The following is a 24,039-nucleotide window of genomic DNA, read 5'->3' as shown; positions in this document are numbered from 1 at the left end:
ATCCTTCCTCCCTCCCTCCCTTCCTTCCTTCCTTCTTTCTCTCCCTGCCGACCCCCAGGCCCCCAGAGCTGAGGAACAAACCCAGAATCTTGCACTTGGTATCACTGAGCTAAATTCTCACTTTCTTTGTTTTCTCTTTTCTTTCTTTCTTTCTCTTTCTTTCTTTCTTTCTTTCTTTCTCTTTCTTTCTTTCTTTCTTTCTTTATTTCTTTCTTTCTTCCTTCCTTCCTTCCTTCCCTCCCTCCTTCTTTTCTTTTCTTTTCTTTTCTTTTCTTTTCTTTCTTTCTTTCTTTCTTTCCTTCTTTCTTTCTCTCTCTCTATTTCTCTTTCTTTCTTTCTTTTTCTTTCTTTCTTTCTTTCTTATAGCCTCCTTCTTCAAAAGTATCCCACTGGAGTGCACACATGTGTGGAAAATAACACAGTAAGAAAGTTAACTTCGTTCATCATGTACACATCTGAATCTTCCATGATGGTTGTTCTGGGAATACAGTCAGTTTGATTTAATTTTTAGAGTTTAATTAAATGATAGTTTTATACTCCGAGGACACACAGACTTAATTAGTGCAAGTGTTTTCAGATCTTCCTGAAGCGAATGTCACTCGTGTGTTTTTTTGTGTGTAATACCTGATCTCTTCACTTTCAGCCCTATTAAAGACATCCATGATGTGCTGGAAGTGACAGTGTTTGATGAGGATGGAGACAAGGCTCCGGATTTCCTTGGAAAAGTCGCCATCCCCTTGCTGTCTGTAAGTCTTCTGCATTAATCAACAATTTGTAAGTCAGAGTTTCCATAGTCTAGACTCACTGTATCTTTGTCGGTCTTGGAGCTACTATGGGAAGTACTATTTATGCTTTATTTAGATATAAGGAGACACTGTCTTTTGTGTGTTTGGCTTAATGCTTATTCAGTCAACCAGGCATTTTGGCCAATCTTTCAATGCACTCTCAGACCTTATTCCACCTCAGACTGGCACTTTCTGTCTGACTTCAAGGAATCCAACTCAGTGGTCAGATTCCTACAGACTACTGCGGAATACTCATGGATTTCTTCCTTCTTCATCGGTGCCCACTTTGTTCTCAGGTCTCCTAGGGACCCTTTTCCTCAAAGTTCTCTCCATTGTGTCTGCTTGAAAATATTAAAATAAAATATTTTGTGGAAGACAATAAGGAGCTCTCTTGGAAAAATCAAGAGCATTTCAATAATCGAGGTAGGGTCAGCAAAGGTAAAAGCCAGAAGGAAGAAAGTGGTTAGAAAGGGCAGCGGAGAAGGCGTCCCAGCGTGCTTACCAAAGTGAAGGGGAAGTGGCCTTTCATTTATTCATTACTTCGCATCTATTTTTTCTATTGATTGGACACTAATATATGTCCAATGAACTGGACAGAGGCAGAGATTTCAATTTTGTAAATTGATGTACAGTCATTAAGGTTTCACCAAAATAGGAAAGTTTATTTCTTCTCTCATAGTTGTGTTTTTTTTTTTTTTTTTTTTTTTTTGTATTCTCCCCAAAGCCATTTGTACATTTTTGTGAGTTGTGTGCTCTGTGATCTAACCACAAGCTTCATCTTGCTCACATAATGTTTACAGGGAGGGGGACACTGTACCTCTTAATATCTTCTCATCTGCTTTTGATCATTTGGTTAATTTCTCCCCGAGTTCTCATATCCCTGATGCTCCTCCACGAACTCACATGCAGCAGCTGCTGGGCTGCTGCAGCCGGCCCCTGCCAAATGCTCTGAGCCCTCTGTGGCAGACACCATTGCTCATGGAGAGAAGATAGCAATTTGGGAATTCCCCCTTTTTATTACAACTTTGTCAGATATTCCTGAAAGAATACACATAACCAGAATCAGAATATGGGGCACACTTTAAAAGAAGTCTAAAGAGAGCTGATACAAAGCCAAACCATCTTCTAATCCAGTGTCTGTACATGTGCACAAACACCTTTTTTCTCTCTTTCTCTCTCCTCTCTGGCCTCTGTCTGCCTCACTCCTTCCCCCTTTCCTCCATCTCCTTAGGGCTCCCCTGATTCACTCTCTTCTTTCATTCCTCTCCCCTTTATACTTTTTAATGGATAATTTAATGACATATATTTTATTCCTTTATCTGTGAAAACACTTAGGGGGTTTAAAAACCCTTGATCTTTTTTTCTTTGTTCATAAAACTTTTGTACACTGGCTTTGCTTACCCACTTCAGTTCAAGACCTCTGTGTCTTTGTCTCCCCTTCAGTCCCTCGTCAGGGGATCTAAGACTACATGCAGCTACATCAGGATGACCCAATCCTAAGGCTGTTGATATCTAGAGTCATGACACTTGTGTGCTAAATGGGGTTTTCCTGTGCATTTTGGGGTACCCAGCAGATTCCTGACTTCTCTTGGTGACTTGTCTGTCTCTACTGTTGTGAAAATCAAAGATGTACCTAGACATTGACGAAGAGCCTGAAGGGGCACTGACTCTTGGTGGACACAACAGTTGATTAAAGTAATGGGTTATTTTTTCCAAATATCCATTCCCATTTAGAAAATCAGTGAAAAACACATCTTACTTAATTTCTACTTTAAACACAACCCAAACACTACAGTCAAATTTCACATGATGGGAACAGTCTGCCTCAGATTCAGTTTGTTCATTTATTTGATTAGCAAACATGAGGAAGTTTCACTGTGTGGCTGGCAATTTTAGCTACCAGTGTCCTGGTGCTGGCCACAAACAAACCTCCCTCTTCCCTGGTAGCTTATTCCATGCTTTATAAGATAGGAGGATACAGAAAGAAAACAAAAGTAACATCAATATGCAATGTTACATGATAAGAACACAACCCTGTGTCACCCATAATATAAGGAAGTGGAGATAAGTTCTCCAAGGCTGGGTGGCAGTGAGGGGTACACAGAAAAGGGAACGTTCAACCAGCAACCTGAGGAGATGACAGGGAAATCAATGTGAGTGAGTATCTGGGAAATTTAGAGGCAAGAGATAACTATGTTTAAAGGCTCAGAGGTAGAACTTTACCTGTCAACATCCTGAGATAGCTAGGAAGACAGTATCAGTGGAACAGAGGGGACAAACACAGTGACATATCAAATAGAAGTGACCCACAGGTAGGGAGGGACAGAGGCATGCCTTGCAGGGCCCTGTATGTCAAGAGCCAAGGTCCATAAAGGCACTGAACTTTTTATTCAAGGAGTTGGTGAGGGATGGGGAACCACAGGTTTACATCATGTCTTAGGGATTCTATAGTGGTGATAAAAAGCAACGTAATGGAGGAGGGTCTTTATTTCATTCTACAGTTCTGAATTTGGGTTCATTGCTAAGGAAAATGGGGGCAGGAACTTAGAGTAGGAGCCCAAAGACAGTAGAGCAGAAGCCACAGGAAGGGTCCTGCTTACTGGCTTGCTCCTCATGGTTTACTCAACCTGCTTGTAGTACCCAGAACTACCAGCCCCAGGATGCCACTGCTACAGTGCGTTACCCCCTCCAACATCAATCATTAATCAATCTGGTTGGGTATTATCTCAAATGACATTCCTTTTCACAAACAACTCTAGTTTGTGTTGAGTTGACAAAAAGACTTCCAAGACACATTATTTCTTTTAAATAAAAATGGCATGTGATACAATCAGAAGAAAGGTCCAGTTTAGCAGGCTCTGCTTATATAATATTATGGCCAGGTTATAATCTTAGTTGTTCTGGGGACCCTCCATGGCACTGAGTGGCAGGCTCTGCTGCTGCTATTCCATACAGCTGACTTGACTCACATTAACTTCTAATTCCTTGACTGACAGATTAGGTACATGGCCAAATCCTAGGGTAAATCTTTGTCTTCTTGACATCAGGTGGTCTACCTGCAACAAATTGACCTTTTCAAATGAATTTCTTTCCTAATAGAATGTAGATTATAAGTGTGATTTTTAAATGTCATGACTCTTACTATAAGTGAAAATCATAATCCAATAATTATATAATATTTGTTCTGTTATCAAATGATACCAAATACTTACTATATTTGGGGGATTGTTTAAAGATCTGTTTAGCCATATTTTTTTTCTTTAGTTTATGTTCCTCGAGGGTTGCATGATGACAAAATCAATGCAGTTAATATGCTAAATCATTAATTTTCTGACAACTTAGTCTTGCATATTTATTCTTGGCAATTTACAAATTAGGAAACAAAGGCCCAGAAATGAACCTGTATTGTAGCTGGTTAGTAAGCAAGATTTTAACATAGACAGCCTCCTCTTGGAGTCTGAGCTCCCCAGAGTTTCTTAGATAGTGGTTGTGAGCATGCTTTAAGCTTCATGCCTTAAGGAAGGCTAGGACTGTGTTTGTACAATTGTGATATGTACACTTAAGACCATCAAGAGAGACATGGTAGGACAGGTATGGGAAACTGGGAGGTATCTGTGCACTGGGCACAGAAAACCATAGGAAAGGAACAAGATGCTCTGAGAGATAGATTAACATTTGAGAAGACATTAGGAAGCAGGGCTTTGAACTGGCCCAGGAGGGAGTAATGCTTTGACTCTGGCTTGTAGATGAGCAGGGACAAAGATGGAACATAGGCGCAGAAGAATGGCTGTAATGCAGAAAGGACCACCCAAGATGAAAATGGGAAGGCTTGTGGGGCATTTGATATGTCTATTAGCAGGGTAAGATTTGACAGGAAACAGTGACTCTAGAGCAAGTAGCCTACTAGGACCACAGGGTGAGACCATCCTAGAAATTCTGTTAAATCTCCACAACTTAAATATTAGTGAAAATGCTCAGAGTTTATATTTTGTATTTCTTAGGAAAAGGGCTGATTCCTGTTTGTTTTTTTTTTTTTTTTTTTCAATTATGTGAAGGAATCTAGAAATGGGAGTCAGTGATACTTATTATTTACTTGATAAGAGAATAAACCTTCATTCAGTGATATATGGTTCTATCTTGATTTGGTAGCACAATCCATAATCCCAGAGACATAGGCTGAAACAGGGAAACTACAAATTTAAGACCTAAGTGGGATGTAGAGTCAGTCATTGCCAGTCTGGACAATAAGGGAGATCCTGACTTAGCACAAAAGGAAACCTGAGGCTCGAACTCAGCGGTGGAAGAAACATTTGTGGGAGAGGTACTAGGCTCATTGCTCCATACTACAAAAGTATCAAAATTTATTTTATATTTAAAACATTTTATAACAAGCAACATATTAACTACTGATTTTAATTATTGATTATTAATTATTGAATATTAATTATTGAACGAGAATATTTATATGCAGTTGTCTTCTCTTTACCTGCCATAATCTAAAGTTCCACTCACCATTTGGTGTCTTACGTTAGGATTCTAATTGTATGACAAAAAAAAAAAAAAATCCATAAGCAAAAATAGCTTGGAGGGAAGGGTTTATTTTAGCTTATAATTCTTTATCACATTCCATCACTGAGGGACTCAAACAGGGCAGGAAGCAGGGGACAGGAACTGGAGAAGAATCTGGGGAAAAAGTACTTCCTCTGTCTTACTCCTCATGGCTTGCTCAGCTGAATTTTTTTAGAGCACCCAGAACTACCAGTCCAGGGAAGGCACCACCAACAAAGAGTGGGGCCAGCCCACATCAATCACTAAGGAAGAAAATGCACTGCAGTGTTGCCTACAAGTTAGTCTGGTGGGGGCATTTTATCAACTAAGATTCACTTTTTCCCAAAAGACTCTAGGTCATGTCAGGTTCACATAAAACTAGCCAGCTCAGTCAGTTAAGGCACTGCATATTAAAAATACTCAAGTCTAAAACAGAGAGTGTGGCTCAACTTCTCATTTTACTTTGTAGTAATGTGCTTAGATCTGCTGCTGAAGATCCTTTAAAACTGTTGAATTAAGAGGCTGTGTTAAACTTAACAACAGGATTTATTTTTATTTAAATTTTGCTTTTGTGTTTTTCTTTTTGAAATTAAAATATAATTTCAACATAATCTACCTCTTTTCTCCTCCCATCTTTCTCAAATGCCCTGGGCCTTTTTAAATTGGGGTGAAATTAGTACCTGGAGAATGGCCAATTAAATAATTCAAACATTGGGGCTGGAGAGATGGCTCAGTGGTGAAGAGCACTCTCCTCTCCCAGAGATCCAGTTCAGTCCTCTGCACTCACATAGTGGTTCACGATCATCTGTAACCCCAGTCTCAGGAGATTTGATATCGTCTTCTGGCCTCTGTAAGTATCAGGTTTGCATGTAACACATAGACTTAATACAGGCAAATTGCCAAAACACAGATCTATTAAATCTCCATCAAAATTTTAACACAACTCTCCACAGAAGTGGAAAAACCATTCTTCAACTTTATATGCAAAATACACACACACACACACACACACACACACACACACACACACACACCAGCATAATAGCTTAATAATCCTCAATCATAAGAAGAGTGCAAGCGATATTGTATTCTAAAAGTTGTACTATAGAGTCATAGTAATAAAAACAGCAAGTTATTGGCAAAACAACAAGCATATTGATCAGCGAAATAAACAGAAGATCTAGACATGAGATATGGATAACTGGATTTTTAAAACAAACAAACAAAAAAGGGCCCCTGAAATCACACTTAGAAAAGACAGCGTTTTAAACAAATGATTGTGTTCAAAGTGAATGGCTTCATATATAACATTTCTCCATTGCTGGTGGGAGTGCAAATTTCTATAGCCTCTGTGAAAATGAATAGATCTACGTCAAGATACAGATATTCCAGTCTTGGATACAGATCTACATTCCACTACAAAGACACTTGCTCAACTATGTTCATTGCTGTTTTATTAGTAATAGTCAGAAATTAAATAGCCAAGATATCTATTAACAAATGAATGGATAATGGAACATGGTATATTTACACAATGGGGAATTATACAGCTGTTCAGAATGATGAGTCCACAGGTAAATAAATGGAGGTAGAGAAGAACCATGAACAATGTAACCCAGACCTCAAAAGGCAAATATGTATTCTCTTCTGTGTGGATCTTAGCTTTTAAGCTTTCAATGTGCGCACTACAATCTGAATAACCACAGACATCAGATGCTTAGTAAAAGACTGCAGACAGGAGGGGATCTTCAAAGGATAGAGAAATAGATAAATTATTCCTGTGGACAGGAAAAGTGAAACTAGAATAGGAGGGCTAAATAGGGAGGAGATTGGGAGAACAGGTTAAAGGAGGAGACAGGGAGAGACAACTGATACCAAATGTCCTTTGAAAAACCAAATGAAAACCTACTATTGGAGAAGCATCATGAAATATGTGCTAGTAAGAAATGAATTCAAATGAGGTCACCAAATAATAGGGAGACAATGTCCCAACTAGACATCTTTTGTCACCTAATAAAATCTTGAGGAGCACCTTTATGGAAGCAAGTGGAGGCAAGGGGAGATGGGAGTAGGGGGAAGGGGAATAACATTTGAAATGTAAATATGAAGAATATCCAATAAAAAATTAAATTAAAAATATGCCCACTGTCAAGGATGGGTTACATCTTTCCTAGTTGTTGATCAATGGGGCTGTATGAAAACCCCCAAACAACAGAAGCTCTTATTTTCTCTCCAGGACCTAATGGCAATACCCTATTTGTGAATAAAGCCCTTATTTAAACCATTGTAAACATTCAAACTGGTGCCTAATCAGAAGCTTCATGCCTAATGACTAGGGTTCACAGCACTGGAATATTCCCTAAGAGATACGAAAAGGGAAAGTTAATCATCAAGAGCACCCCTATAACACCCTGTGATCTACAACAGTGTTCTGCCTGGAAGATATACAGGTTCAACAGTGCCACAGATGTTATAGGAATAACAGATAAGTTTCTCATTGAAGTTAAGGCCTTCTCCATGAGATGGAACCTAAGATTAACTAGGTCTGATGAGTCTAGGGGCAAAACTACTATTATTCTGCTAAAGTCATGGACGAAATGACTCCTAATGAGATGCCTATAGATCAGTGGCTCACTCAACATACAGCAAAGAAACTTTGCAGAACCTGGGAATGAACACAAAGACCCATGATTGGGAAATGTGCAGATAGTGAGAGATTTGGAAGCATACACTCCTAAATGGGATATTTTCATTAAAACCCTCTCCTGGAGGCCCAGGGAGCTGTGCAAGAGAGGAGGCAGGAGGAGGCAGAGGTGATGGATAACTCCATACATAGTGTCTCCCAGACCCAACATGACGGATGCACATATGACTCACAGTGAGTGTGGCAGAATGCAGAAGCCCTGCCTAAGTCGAAGGCCAGCACTGAGAGGAGGAAGTGGGCAGTGGGTCCCACCCCTAAGCAAGAAGCTGTTTACAATGGGTTCCTGCTAGCAAAGGAAAGAATCAGTTTTCTCCAATGGAACATCATTGGTCATGAACCACAGTTTAGGGCAGCCCAAGTTCCCAAGTCAGCCAATTTGAAACAATTCAGTGGGATTTGTGTAGAGTTTTATTTCATGTTGCTTTTGTTTTTGTCTGGGTTGCTTTGTCTTTATTTGGAAGGTTGTTTGTTTTTTGAACAAAATGGAGAAAGAAGTAGAGTTAAGGTGGGGAGGGAAGTGGAGAAAACATGTAGGAGGATTGAGCAAGGGAGAATATTATCAAAACATATGGCTTGCAAAATAATTTTAATAAAATTTATAGTAATGATAAAACTGACAAATATATACAATCTTTTGATCAAACACAACCCAAGATTTCAAATTATTGTTAGTATATACCATAATCTGATAGCTAATACTGAATCATTTTCATTTTTCTCTGTAATCCCTAATCAGTATCATAGCAAATGCAGGGGATGGCAGTAAGCACTTTAGAGTTTTGAAAGATTTGGGACCAGTGACACTATCTCATAATAATTAGGTTTATTTACTATTTATCTCTTCAATGAACTGCACCCAGTACTCTTCAAACTAAACCAGATCCTTCTCTAACCTAAGATTTCATCTTCCAAGTGGAGCTGCTCTCCAAGGTCATCTACTGGGACAATTGGTACTGAGTACAAATTGCTTTAGTGACTCAATCTGAAGGATAGCCATCTTAGTATCTGCAAAAGGAGAGTTCACACCTAATCTGCATAGTTAGGAAAGGATCCCAAGTACTCATCAAAGAAAACACACACAGAGAGTATGTTGTAGCTCTAAACATTCATACAGAAAACACAAATGCACACGTGTCCATCAAAGAAACAGTGCTATAACTAAAATTACATATGGACTAGTATATATACTTTTATTACTTTCTAATACCCCCAAGTGAAAATAACTATTGTCTCAGCCCAATGAAATGCACTTTGGAACAAACTTGCTTCACCTTATGCAAGCCCAGCCCATTAGATCAAAGCAACCTATAACCAGAATATGATCTCAAGTGTAGTTGCTTGGGGGGGGGACATATGTATGTGCTGTGAGGAACTATCTACTTAACAGCTTCACTTAATTAGCTTTATGGGACAAATTTTCTGTAATTACTTGTGCTGAATAAATACCATACACATCTCTATTTGCATTTTCAATGAAGTTTTCTGTGCAGTGGACTTGCACGAGGTAAGAGACATGAACAATCATAGATTTTCATTTTTGTTCATTTGTTTGTGTTAAGGTGAAGATGGGATTTTGTCCACTAAAGTAAAATAATAATAAAACTATAGATTGCATTAACAAGTTTATGATCAATATAAACATTAGAAGTGGAAAGATGCCAGAGTTTGGTTTTGGGTGTAAGTTTGGTCTTTAACTCAACAAGTGCAGTCCTGGAGGCCAAAGGAAACAAAGAGCACACAGGAGATTGCATGTGCAAACAGGGCAGCAGCAGATAGGATAAGTCCAAGTACTAGTACACACTCTAAGAATATTAGTGTAATTGACAAGCCACTTACAGGATTAAAGAAAAAAGGTGTAGGTAAAAGGGGACACAATAAACAAGTCACAGTTATGAGTACCAGCCCCAGTTCTCAGTGAGACCAGGAGAGCAGGCCAAGCTGTGGAAGCAGATGTTAGGTGGCTCAGTTGCTGTGCAGATGTCTCATCTCTCCAAAGGAACTGGGAGGCAGTCTCACACTTGGGAGAAAGAACGTGTAAAAAGGACCAAAGAAAATTATCTTTAAAAGTATAATTAGAGGGATTTGGATATCAGAGAGTGTATATGTCACTTAGCGAAAAAGATCAGTTATGGAGAGTTTTAGAAAACTTTTCAAATGATTCTAACCTTTGTTTTCTATGCATTGTCTTCGCTGGTCATCATGAAAATAACATAATAATTGTGTTTCAAAAATCCCAAGGGGGGATGAGTACTTCTGATACTATTTAAATGCATTCTGAGCAGGAAAACTGGAAAAGTATTATATTATTTCTTTTAATTGGAGTAAGTCATAAGAGATTTAAGAAACAGAGAAATGTGTGTTTCTTGTGTATGAGAAGGGCTCATGACATTAGGATAGTAACTGTGTAATTGGTAACAATGATGTATTAAAATGAGATGTTCCACAGCCGTCTCACTAGATGTAGAAGGGAAACTTGGAAAGAGTCTATCCCCACTCTTGATTATGGATACAGCAGTCCAATAATTTATCAGTCATATTAGTTGTTTATTTGATACCATAACCAAAATATATGCTGTAGCCAAAGAAAGCAAAAAAATACTTATTTTGGCTGCTGGTTCAGAGGTTTCAGTCTATGGTCTTATGGCCCCATGCCCTCTTAAACAAAACAGTGTGATGGCAAGATACAGGCAATTAAAATTATTAAAAAAAAAACAGTGTGTATACCTTAAATAAGAAATCTTATTTTACATAGAGGGTTATCTAATAATTTCAGAGATCTATAAATATATATAGTTGATAAGTAACAGAACATAAGACATCCGTGAGATACTCATGAAGAAAGCAAAATCAACTGTCTTCATTAGAAAAATAGAAACTTAAAAGCACCAAAGACTAGACCATAAAGCAAACAGAAGTTCCTGTCTAAGTCTATGTCCAGCTAGTCCAGAACTTCACTGAAGGCTAGAACACTAATTAGTGATCATTTAACATTAAATATTTGGGCAGCATGGCATCTCTGTGTAAGAAATAAAAGATGTGGTGAGGGACTTACAGTCAGCTGCTTAAGGGGTTAGGGTAAAACGTTGCACTAAGAACAGTGACTTCAAGATAAAGAGTGGGCATTTAATAGTATGCACGCTCTTTTCGATTCCTCTCAGTTACCATCAGAACTGTTGATAAGACTTCATTGCTGAAGATCCTACATGCTTTCCTTACCAGATAGCTTAACTAGAGACTGAGCTAGAAGCTTTCTACCTGCCCCCAAGCTTCCATTTTCACGAATCGTGCAGCCTGCTGAGGATGTTGCATATCCAGCTCTGGACCCCATGGACTATAATAATAATCTGTCAAGCAAGATGTACCCACTGGGGCAGTAGGGGCATGATTATTACGGTGGTAACCAACTATATTCTGCTGGTATATAAGGCCCATTTCATAATTCATAATCCTATAGCTGGGGAAATTTTAGGCCTTCAAGGTGATTTTACTGCTGTTTATCAGAATTGGCACGGTACTAAACATGCCTTCTAAAGAAAATGGTACTCCCAACCTTAGTAAGAGATGCTTCTCTGAATATAGAGATGATGGGTGATTAATGGGTTATCTCTGTGTATAGACCTACATACATCCTTTGTACCGTGTCCTTTCTGGATGTAGAAGAGGGGGCAGGGAAGAGGTAAGAGTTGGAAAATGGGGAGGACAGTGAAATGCTGTCTTTCTGGAAGTGACATAAGTCAATGTAGTCATGATCTCACAGCAGCTGCAGTGGTCTGCAAATGGCACAAGACCAGACTCTGTAAATAGTTAACTAGGGAATCTGAGAGGGGCCCCTGTATTCCTGTCCCTTCTCCCTTAACCATGGGATAGCAGTGGATGCTGAGACGGGTATTAATTGCATTCAGCTGTGTGTCCACTGACAAGCCTACCATGCTTCAGTGAACAACTCCAATCCTATGGTCAAACATGTGATGCTTATTAAAAGTGGTCAGTCTAAAAACTAAAAGGCATGACTGTGGGGAAGGGAGTTAGTCCTCAGCGAACAAATGGAGAAGGAGTAGTAAGAAACAAAACACCAACTGCTATGGAAAATTGAAAGACCAAAGATGGAATGGATAGGAAACAAGACAAAACAAAACAAAACACCAGAATTCTAGCCTATGAACACAACTTCGCAGCCAGCCTGGACTGTCTCTAATTACTGAAGTCTAAGGCAAATCAACCAGGCAGAAAAGGTAACCCAAAACAGAAAGCCTGAGCCCAGAAATGCCTTATCTAGTTAGGGGCTTGGTGGTTAGGAATGTAGCTCAAGCTGATAAATCAGGGACTGACCCACTGGCTTCTCATGAAACTTGGCTCAGTTTTTACAAATGGCTTGAATTCTTGGTCTTCGATTACTTATTGCTGACATGAAGATAACTCTTCCATGGAAACTGAGGGGAAAATAAACTGGCAAACACAAAACAATTAGCCCTTGCATACTGTGGCTCTTCATCATCTTCCTTTACTTTGTGTTACAGTGTAAATGCACCAATTAATTTAAGAAACAGGATTATCAACCCTGGCTATGGGTTTTCATCATTAAAGAGAAAAAAGGGATGCTTTAAAGTGATCTGGAAAGAGTTACTTGGATTAAAATGTTTTAGAATATCACATACGTGCATCTTGTACATTTATAGTCTGGGTATCTATTTTAAAGAAGAATCCTGGGCTCACTGATATGAAATAATTGTGTACAGTCGCACAGACACAGATTATCAGAAATGAAAACAGAGCCTAAGTCTGTCTGTTTTCACAAAGTAGGCTCGTTGGGCACATATTATATACCAGATACCAGCTTATTTCTCTTAAGCTAAAATGTCCTGAGCTGGACATTGCAGGGAAAAAGACAACCTTCCTCATTTGGAATGTAAATCTGGAAATGTAAAGCACTAAAGGATTTCAGGTTATCAACCTGGTAAGACTTATTTAAACCTTAAAATTACTACACCCCATGACTCAGCAATTCTATCAAGGGTTTGTAGTCAGAAATGAATGAATGGTACAAACAGCTATGTATCAACAACTCAACACAGCCTACAGATGCTTAAGAATTTAAAGAACCATAACAATTCATCAAATTACTCCAAAAGAGTATATTTCAAACCAGGCTGTGGCCTGTAATCCCAGATACTCTGAAGGCTGAGGCAGGAGAATGGCAAATTCCAGTCCTCCATACGAAATGAGCTCAATGCCAAGCTAAACAGCTTAGTAAGATCCTGTTTCAAACTAAAAAGAGAAAAAAAAATAACTGGGGGATATAGCTCAGTGGGAGCATACTTGCCCAGACTGTCTGAGGCTCTGATGTTACCAATATATTCAAACACTTATCTTTGTATTTATGTATGTAAGTATAATTCCTGTGTATATGAATTAAATACAAAATGAGAGCGTAAACGCAGGCCACCTATTTAAAAATTCCTATGTGACTGGCTGTTGTTGATATATTGTACCTCCAAGATAATGTAGCATTATTATTTATAATTTAAGAATTAAAAACAAAAACTGAGGAGTTAGGTATCTTAAACAGTTTTTTCCAACCTGACCTTGAAGTGAAGCTAACATGTGATTTCAGTTAATCTATTCCTAGGGTCTAGCCCAGACACTACCTATCCTATTTTAATTTTTTAATTAAAAGTTTTTATAAAGAAGTTATAAATAAAACTACAACATACCAAAAGTCTCTAAACATATAAATGTATTTGATAGAGTAAGGATAAAATCCAAGAGAAAGCTCAGAGTAGGTATTCTGTTTAGAAAGTCATTGAGATGCATGAATTACTCTTTTTATAAGAGACAGAAATAATTATTTAACATTGGAAATTATAGATGCAAAGATATTGATTCTGTCTTTTTCTTGTGAATGTTATTTTTTATAATCTTTCTCATAACATGTAGCATCATTTGGAGTAGCTCATATTTTAGGAAGAGTGGCAATGAGCAGCCCTAAGCAAGTTCAGATCTGGGTTTGCTTTCTGGCACAGGACTAGTTGATTCAGAGATAAGTGGGGTGAGAGGTGTGGGCAAAAGAGGGGGTCTGGGCTCCTTTAGCTCCCGAGGAGCCATTTCTCTGCTGGGCTAAACTACTGGACATAATACTCCCTCAAGCTAATTGTAACTCGTGCCATTGGACCCACGCCTGATTCTAAGCTGCATGGAGAATGGGAAGTGATCAGATAACACGTATTAACTGTGCTCTTGACAAGCCATGAGCCTCTCCTTGTCATTTTTAGTGGGGAGCCGTTTAGCATGTGCCTCGGCTGGGCTCAGCTGCTATACCATGCTATAGTCACACTCTTTGTTGTTGTTGTTGTTGTTGTTGTTTTGTTTGTTAGGTTTTGTTCTGTTTTGTCACATGGAATGGAGGATAGTTATTTGATACAGGAAGGTAGCCTACATCTAAATGTTCTGCCTCTTCTAGTTAGAAGGTCAAATGGTGACAGAATAATATGATCTTTTCACTCAGGATTCTGATCTTGAGCTCTCCTTCATTGACCCTGATTAACTTTGGTAATACATCGCATCAAAGAGTCCCATAGTGAATCACAATAAAGAGAGTTGTTCTTTGGATAAAGTGCGATTGGGAAACTTTTTCTTTGTCGTCCTAGCTACAGTGTGTTACATTCAGGTTATGGCTTTAAAAACAATGCATAGAGCATTCCTTCCTTGGACCCAAAAGTCTTATCTATCAACCTTTTTAAAGTTTGTCATATTTACTGTGCTTAAGTATAAGCAGAGGTAATAATCTTTGATGTAGAAAAATGTTAGTTTAAGAACTATTATGGTAGTTATTAAAATACTTATTTTCTTAAAATGATAATTTGTAAGTTAATTTGTTTGCAGTCACACCCCCCCCCCACATTTATGCTTTGAACACATTGCTCTTATCTCCCTGCCACCATTTTATCCTTCCTTCCTTCCTCTGTACAAATCTGTCTTTCATGTTCATGTCTGCCCATGTGACTGTGGCCCACCAAGATTAACCAGTGCCATCTGTGTGATTGTCTTTGGAGCTGCTCCTTGGGGCCCTGTGTGCTCGGCAGAGGGCACACAGCTACAGGAAGTGACTTCCTCTCTCCCCAATCTGTGCAGACCCACAGTTCAGAGGAGAAAGGAGGGGCCCCCAATGCCCTCTGTCACTTCATGGGCAGTTATAGGCTGGCCTTATAACATAAATTTTCATAGTAATTTTTTCTTTGATCCCAAATCTCAAATTATTACTTAATAACAGACCTCCTAGAGCTTTAAAATCTTTGGATAATTACCAAAGAGTTACCTTTTACCATGCTCCAGATGGATGATTTATATCTCACACAGAAGGGAAAATAATCTAAGGTAGGTAGAAATACTCATTTTGTTCTAATAATGAAAGATTCTATTCTAAACTATGGAGAAATGTATTCCTAATAATTCCAGAAGTATTCTCACTTATAAAATGTATATTCCTAATTAGATTACATATCTTATATATTTCCCTGTAAAGATGCCTTGAATTATGGTCTAAGATTTTCTTTCTTACCTACAAAATTGAGTATAAAGTTTATAAAATAAATCTGTTTCAAGACTTTACCTTACAGAACTGAAATTTAATATATTAGCTGGATTTTTTTTTTTTAAATCTGAGAACTTTAGTTGATGGAAATGTAGTCTTAGCAGATGTAAGCACAAAAGACTCTCCAAATCAGCATGGGGACCTTTTTCCTTTCGTTGTGAATTTAAAATGATTGTTTCTTCTGGATGAAATGAGTGTGGTTTCAAACTTTAGCTTAGGCTTCAGCTATCTCAATACTAGAGGAAAGAACTCACAGATTCTCACCTCTAAATATTCTTTTGTCTGTGTTTTTAATTTTCCAATTGTTAAATTTCAGTATTAAAAATAACCTTTAGAACTCTCACTATAAATCCTGACTATGACCTTGCATATGAAATGTGCATGTTTAGCGTTCATGTAATGCTATGATGTGGGAGTTGGGCAGACGCACTTAGCATTTCAGACAAACGCTTGATCCTGTATTCAAGTGTTGATAGTTCATTGACACAAGAGAATGGAAAATATTTTCCAGAACATTCTCTTCTGTTTTAGTCTCAGTATTTACAGTGACAGCACATGTGTAAAAGCATCAAAGTTGATTTTAATTTTGACTATTATATAGCCATAAATGGGGGCATATGTAAAATGATTACATTGAAATTACATTGGTAGCTATAAAATGAACTTATAAACTTCATGTAGTTTAACATCTTTTTTATTATCTTTTAATCTTTTTAAACAGTCTAGTCATTATTCCCCTCCTAGTCTACCCTCTGACAGTTCCTCATCTCATTCCTTGTTCCCCAATCTCCAAAAGGATGCCCCCACAACCCCATCCCACCCTACCCTGCCAGGCCTTCCCACTCCCTGGGGCCTCAAGTCTTTCAAGGGCTAAGTGCATCTTCTCTCACTGAGGCCAGACCAGGCATCCTCTGCTGTATATGTGTCTGGGCCTCATATCAGCTGGTGTATGCTGTCTGGTTGGTGCCTCCTGTCTGCGAGATCTTGGGGATGTAGGTTAATTGAAACTCTGGTCTTCCTGTGGGGTCACCTGCTTCCTCAGCTTCTTTCAGCCTTTCCCCAATCCAACCACAGGGGTCCCTGACTTCAGTCCATCGGTTTGGTGAATGTATTTGCATCTGCCTTGGTCAATTGCTTGTTGGGCCTCAAAATTTAAATATGTTTTAATTCTATTTTTTATGATTATAAAGCTTCAGTTTTAAAAAAAAAAGAATTAGATGTGTTCCAAATTCTATTTAATTCCTGATCCAGAAAAGGGACTGTGATATTTATATTGTCCAAGAGGAATACAGGTTTTTAGTTTTATAATTTTCAAGCACTTAAAATTGTGTATTCTAGCTTCATTTTCTATTAAAGTAGTAAATGTTACGTTGTATTTCTGTTTTTGACAATATCTTTAATGTTCCTACATAGATTCTGAGTTTTGCTGACACAATGGTAGGGACATTGAGCAACAGGAAATGGTCATTTACCAAATTTACAAAAAAAAAAAAAAAAAAAAAAAAAACTCCTACGAAATATTTTTATATGGACACTTGGTGTTCTTTTATTGACCTTCCCTCACCCTTAAGAAATCATGGAAATTTTAAGATAACATTACAAAAATTGAGGAGAGAAACAAATTGAAGTTGGAAGCACTTCAGCTTGGCAAATTGACTTGCTGTTTTTGTATTTATGTCTTTCAACTTTAACACCCACAATTTATTAAGTGAACCTCTGTGCCAGAGCGGAAGCCAAGAATCCTGTTTGGACACCGTTGAGGAAGGAAGCCGGGACTTTATGGGGCACCCCCTTCCTCTCAGCCACTGACCAGGAAAGCCATCTTTCCGTATGAAAGCTATTCAATCTGAGAGGCGGGGTGCTTTGGGAAGGAAGATGACCTCTCCCATGTAAAGTGGAACTGCTGTTTCCCCACCGTGACTTACTCAATGCATTTCCACCAGTGTTTATAAGAACACTTGTGTGGATGATTGTGGTGACAGCAATAGTCATTTGAAATATGGCTCAGATTCCTGGCCTTCCAAGTTCCCAAGCTATTTGAATTATTAAGCATTACAATCACAAGTACAATGCTTGATAAGCTCAGGTTATGCAGAGGCTCGTTTCGAGTAGAATATGGTTCCTAAATGCTACAAGTTTCCTCAGCAGATCTACCACTATGGCTCTGAACAAAAAGAATGGTTGCCCTCAATCTGAAGGCAGACCAAGGAATAGTTGGGTTTCTGAACTGCTATGGGACAGGTTTGCTTAGCTATCAAACATTCTGGGTATGGCAGGCATCTAGCATACTGCGTGAAGTTCTGTGACATGCAGGACAGAGGTCAGAGGAACCTGGTGCTGTCAAAGTTGGGTAGGGATGGTGTGTCTCTTGAATGATTTGGGACTTGGGCCTTAACTTCAGCTAAGCTTTGATGGAATCAATTTGAATTGTTTGGGGGCCAAAGAGCCACTGATAGTTTTGTAATAAAATATTAGTTTCTTTAGTCATTTCTTTATGATTCTTCAATCTTCTTTGGGAACAATTTTATAAGTAAAGTAAAACTAGAGAAAAGAGAATTCTCTATTTTCTTCCCTTGTTAGCATCTTATGTGACCATGAAGCATTTGCCAGCACCAGAACATTACTAACAGTAATATGTTATGAATAAGTAAAGTCGAGCCTTCATTTGGATTTTATCTGGTTCTTCATTAATATAATTTTTTTCTCTTCCAGGAATGGGTCCACGGTACTACATACATTTAACAATTCTAGAGCCCTAGCCTTTTCTGACTCATAAGAGTTTTCTGCTCTGTCATTATTTTCTCCATGACTTGACAACTTTTAGGATTACTGGCCAGAAATTTTGGGAAGTTCCTCATATTTGAGTACATGGAAAAGTATAGTCTACATAACTGGGGTGGTTTCCTGCTATTATGTTTCCTGCTATAATGTGGACCACTAGGTTTCTGTCAGCATACCACTTTTAGCTTATGGCAGTTACTTTATCTTCCCGTCAATTATAATGTCTCTTTAGATTAGAAGTTGATTAATCTTACAGTCAGTACCTGCCTAATATCTACTTCATGTGTAATCATATGGTAGCAAAAAGAAAATGAGACCAGTGAAAAACATGTAGAAAAATTACCAAATCATGATAGTAGATACAAAATGAAGTGTAAAATACATTTTTTTTTGCAGAGGCAAAAATTAAATAAATAAATACCTTTACAACTTTGTCAAAGTTAGTTTTCGTTTTGCCATATAAAACACATAGATCATATAGCACTAATATATCTAATATATTCTTTGCCCTTTTTATTTCTAACAGATTAGAGATGGACAACCAAATTGTTATGTGTTGAAAAATAAAGATTTAGAACAAGCTTTTAAAGGGCTTCTTTACCTTGAGCTGGATCTCATATATAATCCGGTAAGTGTCCTCAGGATGTGCCTCCCAGCTTCTCAGTACCTGAAACACAAGGTGCTCAGCCTGCACAGACTCAGACTAATGTCACAGATTTCAGCATCGGAACTTGAGACTAGATGCTGTTCTGTTTAAACCTCAGTCATAAAATCCATGCTGAGTGTCCCAGGTTTCAAAGGGTTGAGCTGTCAGGATTGATGAGGCTTAAATTCTCAATAGTCTAAATGCCAAGGGAATAATTAAAAAGAAAGAAAAAAAGTAGTCTTTGCACATCTACAGGACATATATACTTTGTATATCTATATGTTATCTACAGATTACATAAAGAGAGGATACGTTATACAAAAATTAATCCACTCTAGAAACACAAAGTTTATGTCACACACAATCTACATATAATACATAGTCTATCTGTTTATTCTATGGTATGCAAGCTGTGCATCTCTAAAACAATGTATGTCATAGCTTTCATGTCTCCCTTGATGTCCCTATAGTCCTAAATTCTTAGTAGTGCTGAAATAGTCATCCATGAGTGTGTTCTTCCCAGTTTCTTCCTGTTCTGAACTGTCTCTATGGTTTGCAGGATAGGCGACCTCTCCCAATTTACTAATTTCCTCTGGGAAGCACTTGTGTATAGATTATATGGAGATTATGTTATTTAGCCAAGATATGAGTGCAGTCTCAGGTGGAAAACATGTTTGGTCATAGACACAGTGGAAGTAGGTTTGGGTTTCATTTTTTGAAAATTTCCCTCACTCCAATGGTTTGAACAAGTCAGTATATTCCCTTGGGGCTTAGTTTTTCCCTTGTAAATGAGCTACCAGGGCCCATTTTCCTGCTTTCTCAGGTCACTGGAGGTAATGGGATTGCTGTGAAAATGCTGTTTTTTTGGACTGAGCACTCCCTTCCTCTTTGAGGTACAATTGCAGAAAGTTTAGTTCAGATATGAGAGAAGAAAATTTCATCATTCAAATTAGCATGAAGATGTAGGAAGCTCAGTGTTGGTCCTGGTTTGAAATACTTCTGTGGATTTAGCCAAGTAGTGACAAGACCCCCCCTCCCCATGATCCAGCCAGGCTTAGCAGTGACTGTATGGCCCTGAAACTCAGAAAACTGCCCAGGAATGATTGGATCTGCCACTTTCTGGTCCATGACTGTGGCCTGTGGGTTATAAGGTCTCATTGTCTGTGTGCTCTCAGCTACTCAGAAAGTGAAGTCTGTGAATGCTGCCCTGTAACAAGCATGTTCTTCCAGGTCAAAGCAAGTATCCGGACCTTCAGTCCAAGAGAAAAACGCTTTGTAGAAGACAGTCGCAAGTTGTCCAAAAAGGTAGGTGGTGCCCACCAAACTGGCTTTTGAGCCCCTTTAGCAGCCAGAGTCCAAATACTTCTCAGTCATGACTGGCTGATTTTTCATTTGTCCTCTCCTCTCCCACTCCTTTCTCATTTGGACTTGTTCTTTTTTTCATGTCTTTCTCTTGTCTTCTCTCTCAAAATGGGTCAGGTCAAGGAGGAGTGGCTTAAGCCACAGTCTTGGGAGGAAGGAGGGGGTGTGAGCTCTGGAGTATGCTGAGCAGCTCTTTAAAAGAGACACCCTCAATTCTTTGCCCCTTTCCCTGGTGGCATTTCTCTTTCTCCCCTTCACAGCTGAGGGCAAGTCCTCTCTGATTTTTCCCTGGATGAAGGAATTACCCAGGGGTCTGAGGAAGCTTTTAGCCTCAGGGCTGAGTTTACTCCCTATGTTTAAATTTAGGGTGTGTTTGCCTCTTACCGAACATGGAATTAGCTGACTCTTGGTCTGCTCCTTGTCTGGAATTTTTCTCTTTATCAATTTAACAAAAATAAATAAATAAATATCCAGGACTAGGGGGGAGATCTTCATATTAAAACCAAGGAGAAACGAAAAAAAATAAACCCAAAAGCAGATGACCTCCGCATTTCTGTCTTCTGGGCCCCTCCCTGTCCTCTTTAGATACAGGCCAGGATTTCTGCCAGTACCCATTGTTCCTCTGGAGTTGTGTAACAAAGAACAAAGTGTCCCCCTTTAAAAGTGTTTATTACTTCCACAGCTTCCTCTGGGTTGAGCAGCTGTGCATGACACAAAGTAGTTAAATATAAAGCCATCTTCTCTTTTGTTTCCTGTGACTTTCTGGGCACCTTGCTGTAGAAGGACCTTAGCCTTCTTTGGGGGAAAATATCGAAATGTTTTGGTTTGGGTACTATAGTCATTTAAGGGCAGTAGTTACTGTGTGTAATCCAAGACTATGTCTTCATTTTTATTACTGCTGTGATTATTATTCTCTTTTGTTCCAGTTTACTTGAAAGTTAAAACCTCCATGGAGGTAGGCAGGGAGACAGCTTTGCAAGCAAATCAAAATACTGTGCCTCCCAGTGGGAGAAAAGACATTTCCTTTAGAAAACAATGTGACCACTGAGGTGGCTTTGGCTCTGGGAATAGACAGGGAGATCTGGGGCTAAATTCCCTGGGTGTGTCAGGACCCTCCTTCAGTGCTGTACAACACTGGGTCACCTGAGGTTACAGAGCTGAAATTTTTACTTATCAAGCAATATTTAAAAACTACCTGTTGTAAGATATACAGGCAGTTCTCTAAACACGTGAATTCTCATACCACCTGTAAGGTGAACAACAATGCAAAACCTACCTTGTGAGAAAGGTTCAAAAATGTATCAAAGATGGCAGAGCTGGGAACTGGGGGTCTGGATTCCATCTCTACAACTACACTGTTTGGACTAACAGAGCGATGCTATTGTCCTACTAGTGCCTTTTCCCTTTGCATCCATCCAAACAACAACTGGACACTCATTCCAACTCTGTCTTAGTTTTAATCTTTCATGCTGTCTCTATACATACCCTGCCTTTCCACACCATGTACACACACACACACACACACACACACACACACACACACACACACACACACACAAATGTATGTGCTCTCCCCTTCAAGTGCATACACACAGCATACAAATATACCAAATGCCAGGTTGCCACAGCTCTTGTCTGGCAGCTCAGTCTGTACAGAATACTATTAAAACAGGCTCTGCTCCCTTTACAAAATGAGGGACACCACAGGTTGGATGTGCTTGTCACCTATGGAGGACAATAGGACTTTATATTTTTTTTTTTAACAATTGGTACTGTACACAATACAATTTAAAAAGTTACAGCAGCTGATCTAAGGGACTATCTAGAACATGTAAATCTAATCTAATCTGTCTGTTTTCCATCTTAAAAACAAAACGCAGATATTATCGAGAGATGTAGACCGTGTCAAAAGACTCACAATAGCAATATGGAGCACAGTACAGTTCTTCAAAAGCTGTTTCCAGTGGGAGTCCACACTAAGGAGTACAATAGCATTTGTGGTAAGTCTTTTTTTTTTTAATGTTCACATTATTTTCTGTTTACTTCTATGCATTTGTGTCTCTAAAATGTAACATATGAGATTAGCCCTTCAGAAACTGTATCTAAGTAAAAGTTACCCATAAGAATTCTTTTCAATTATTCAAAAACTATCATATTATTTCTTGCTGAGCTGAAAAGAGCCAGTATCTACATGTTTCCATGGTGTTATTGAAGCATATTTATATGGTCTTTACCTGGCCAGTAATAAATTTATAAAAACCAATGGCAGCTGGAAATAGTATGACTAAAAATCACAACTAAATGGTTCTACTTTAGTTTTTTGTTAAATCATTTAAAAATTCAGTTTTGAAAACTATGCATTCACATTAAGCTTTAGATACAAGAGATCACAGCCACTTAATATAGCACTCAAGTCTGTAATTGAGAAACACTTGTATATGTGAGATACATGAATTTTTTCAGTACATTGCCCGATTCTCATGAGCATCGTAATATATTAGCATCAAAGGGCTGCAAGAGATTGTAACAGCTCCTGAGTTCATCACTGAGAGTCCATGAGTCTTTGAAGAGCATCCTCACTGCTACCATAGCATTGCTTAGCATCTCTGGTGTGTTCTCTCTCAGTTGTAAAGGGACTGGTCCTTATGCAGATTGATAATGTCAACCATCGGGGAGAGATTAAGATTCCCGATTCCTTTCCTGTATTAACAGCAAATTTCTATACAGTTTCTATACAGTTGGTAGAGGATTACAATAGAGTTCTAGACTATATGTGCCATGACCCATGGCAAATCAGATTCCACCTGTCTCATGTGGACAGTACATCCTCAATGTTTTCTTTTGCCTTGCATTGGATGCTTATCCTTAATTTACATGATGTGTATATTATATAAACATATATATGAGATAAAACTGGTAGAGGAATAAAATGTAAATATAATGGTTTCATATATACATATCTTGTATTCACAGATACATATGTGTATTTACCTAACGCATGCAAGATTTTAGTATTTTATTGTGACCTCAGAGTTTTCACATTTTTGATAGAGCCAATGTCAATGCCATGAGAGAATTTTTCTCTGACAGTGGGTACCATTTTGACTGGAGTATTGTCGTTTCGCATCACGTCAGGGCACCTATGTGTCTGTCATTGTCCTACCATTTATTTAGCCATCTGATGGCTTCATATGTGAGGTTCCTCTTCTACCTCCCCAGGTCCACTTCCTACCCAGATTTCCCTTTCAAAACTTTCCATGGACTGTTATGTACAATCCTGGCCCTCAGAGGAAAGTGAACACAGTTGGTGTCTGCTTCCAGCCAGCACTTTGGCCAGCTGAGTGTGGAGTAAAGGATTTCCCACCCCCTTCCCCCCCCCTTTTTTTTTCAATTGAGTTCTGGCTCTGAGACTTTAGAAAAACAGATCTGTTGTCCTGGATTCAGAAAGGGAATGACAGAAATGATTAATGGGTTGCCGGCCTGTTCTGAGGAAAGATGAGAACAAATGAAGGGAAACAGGTTGTCGGGTACAGAGTACTTCTGGACAGGAAGGGCGCTGTGACAGAGGGCCTCTCCACTGCCTTGGGCCAGTCCTCTCTGCTGGGCACCGCCTCAGGGAAGGGCC

General features: G+C 38.7%; 1 protein-coding gene across 1 annotated transcript in view; it reads left to right on the top strand.

Annotated features, from left to right (window-relative positions):
• Window positions 1-24,039, top strand: part of MCTP2 (multiple C2 and transmembrane domain containing 2) — a gene marked incomplete at both ends in the record, with an annotated part of 166,161 nt that overhangs the window by 72,170 nt on the left and 69,952 nt on the right. The window contains 4 exons of the mRNA XM_080913856.1: window positions 644-746; window positions 18,933-19,034; window positions 20,283-20,357; window positions 22,295-22,414. Coding sequence (XP_080769982.1) covers window positions 644-746; window positions 18,933-19,034; window positions 20,283-20,357; window positions 22,295-22,414 — 400 coding nt within the window. The remainder of the gene's footprint in view (window positions 1-643; window positions 747-18,932; window positions 19,035-20,282; window positions 20,358-22,294; window positions 22,415-24,039) is intronic.

The sequence above is a fragment of the Micromys minutus genome (assembly GCF_963924665.1).
Source record: "Micromys minutus genome assembly, chromosome: 3".
In the NCBI taxonomy this organism is placed as follows: Eukaryota; Metazoa; Chordata; class Mammalia; order Rodentia; family Muridae; genus Micromys; species Micromys minutus.
This window is presented reverse-complemented; position numbering and strand designations above follow the sequence as displayed.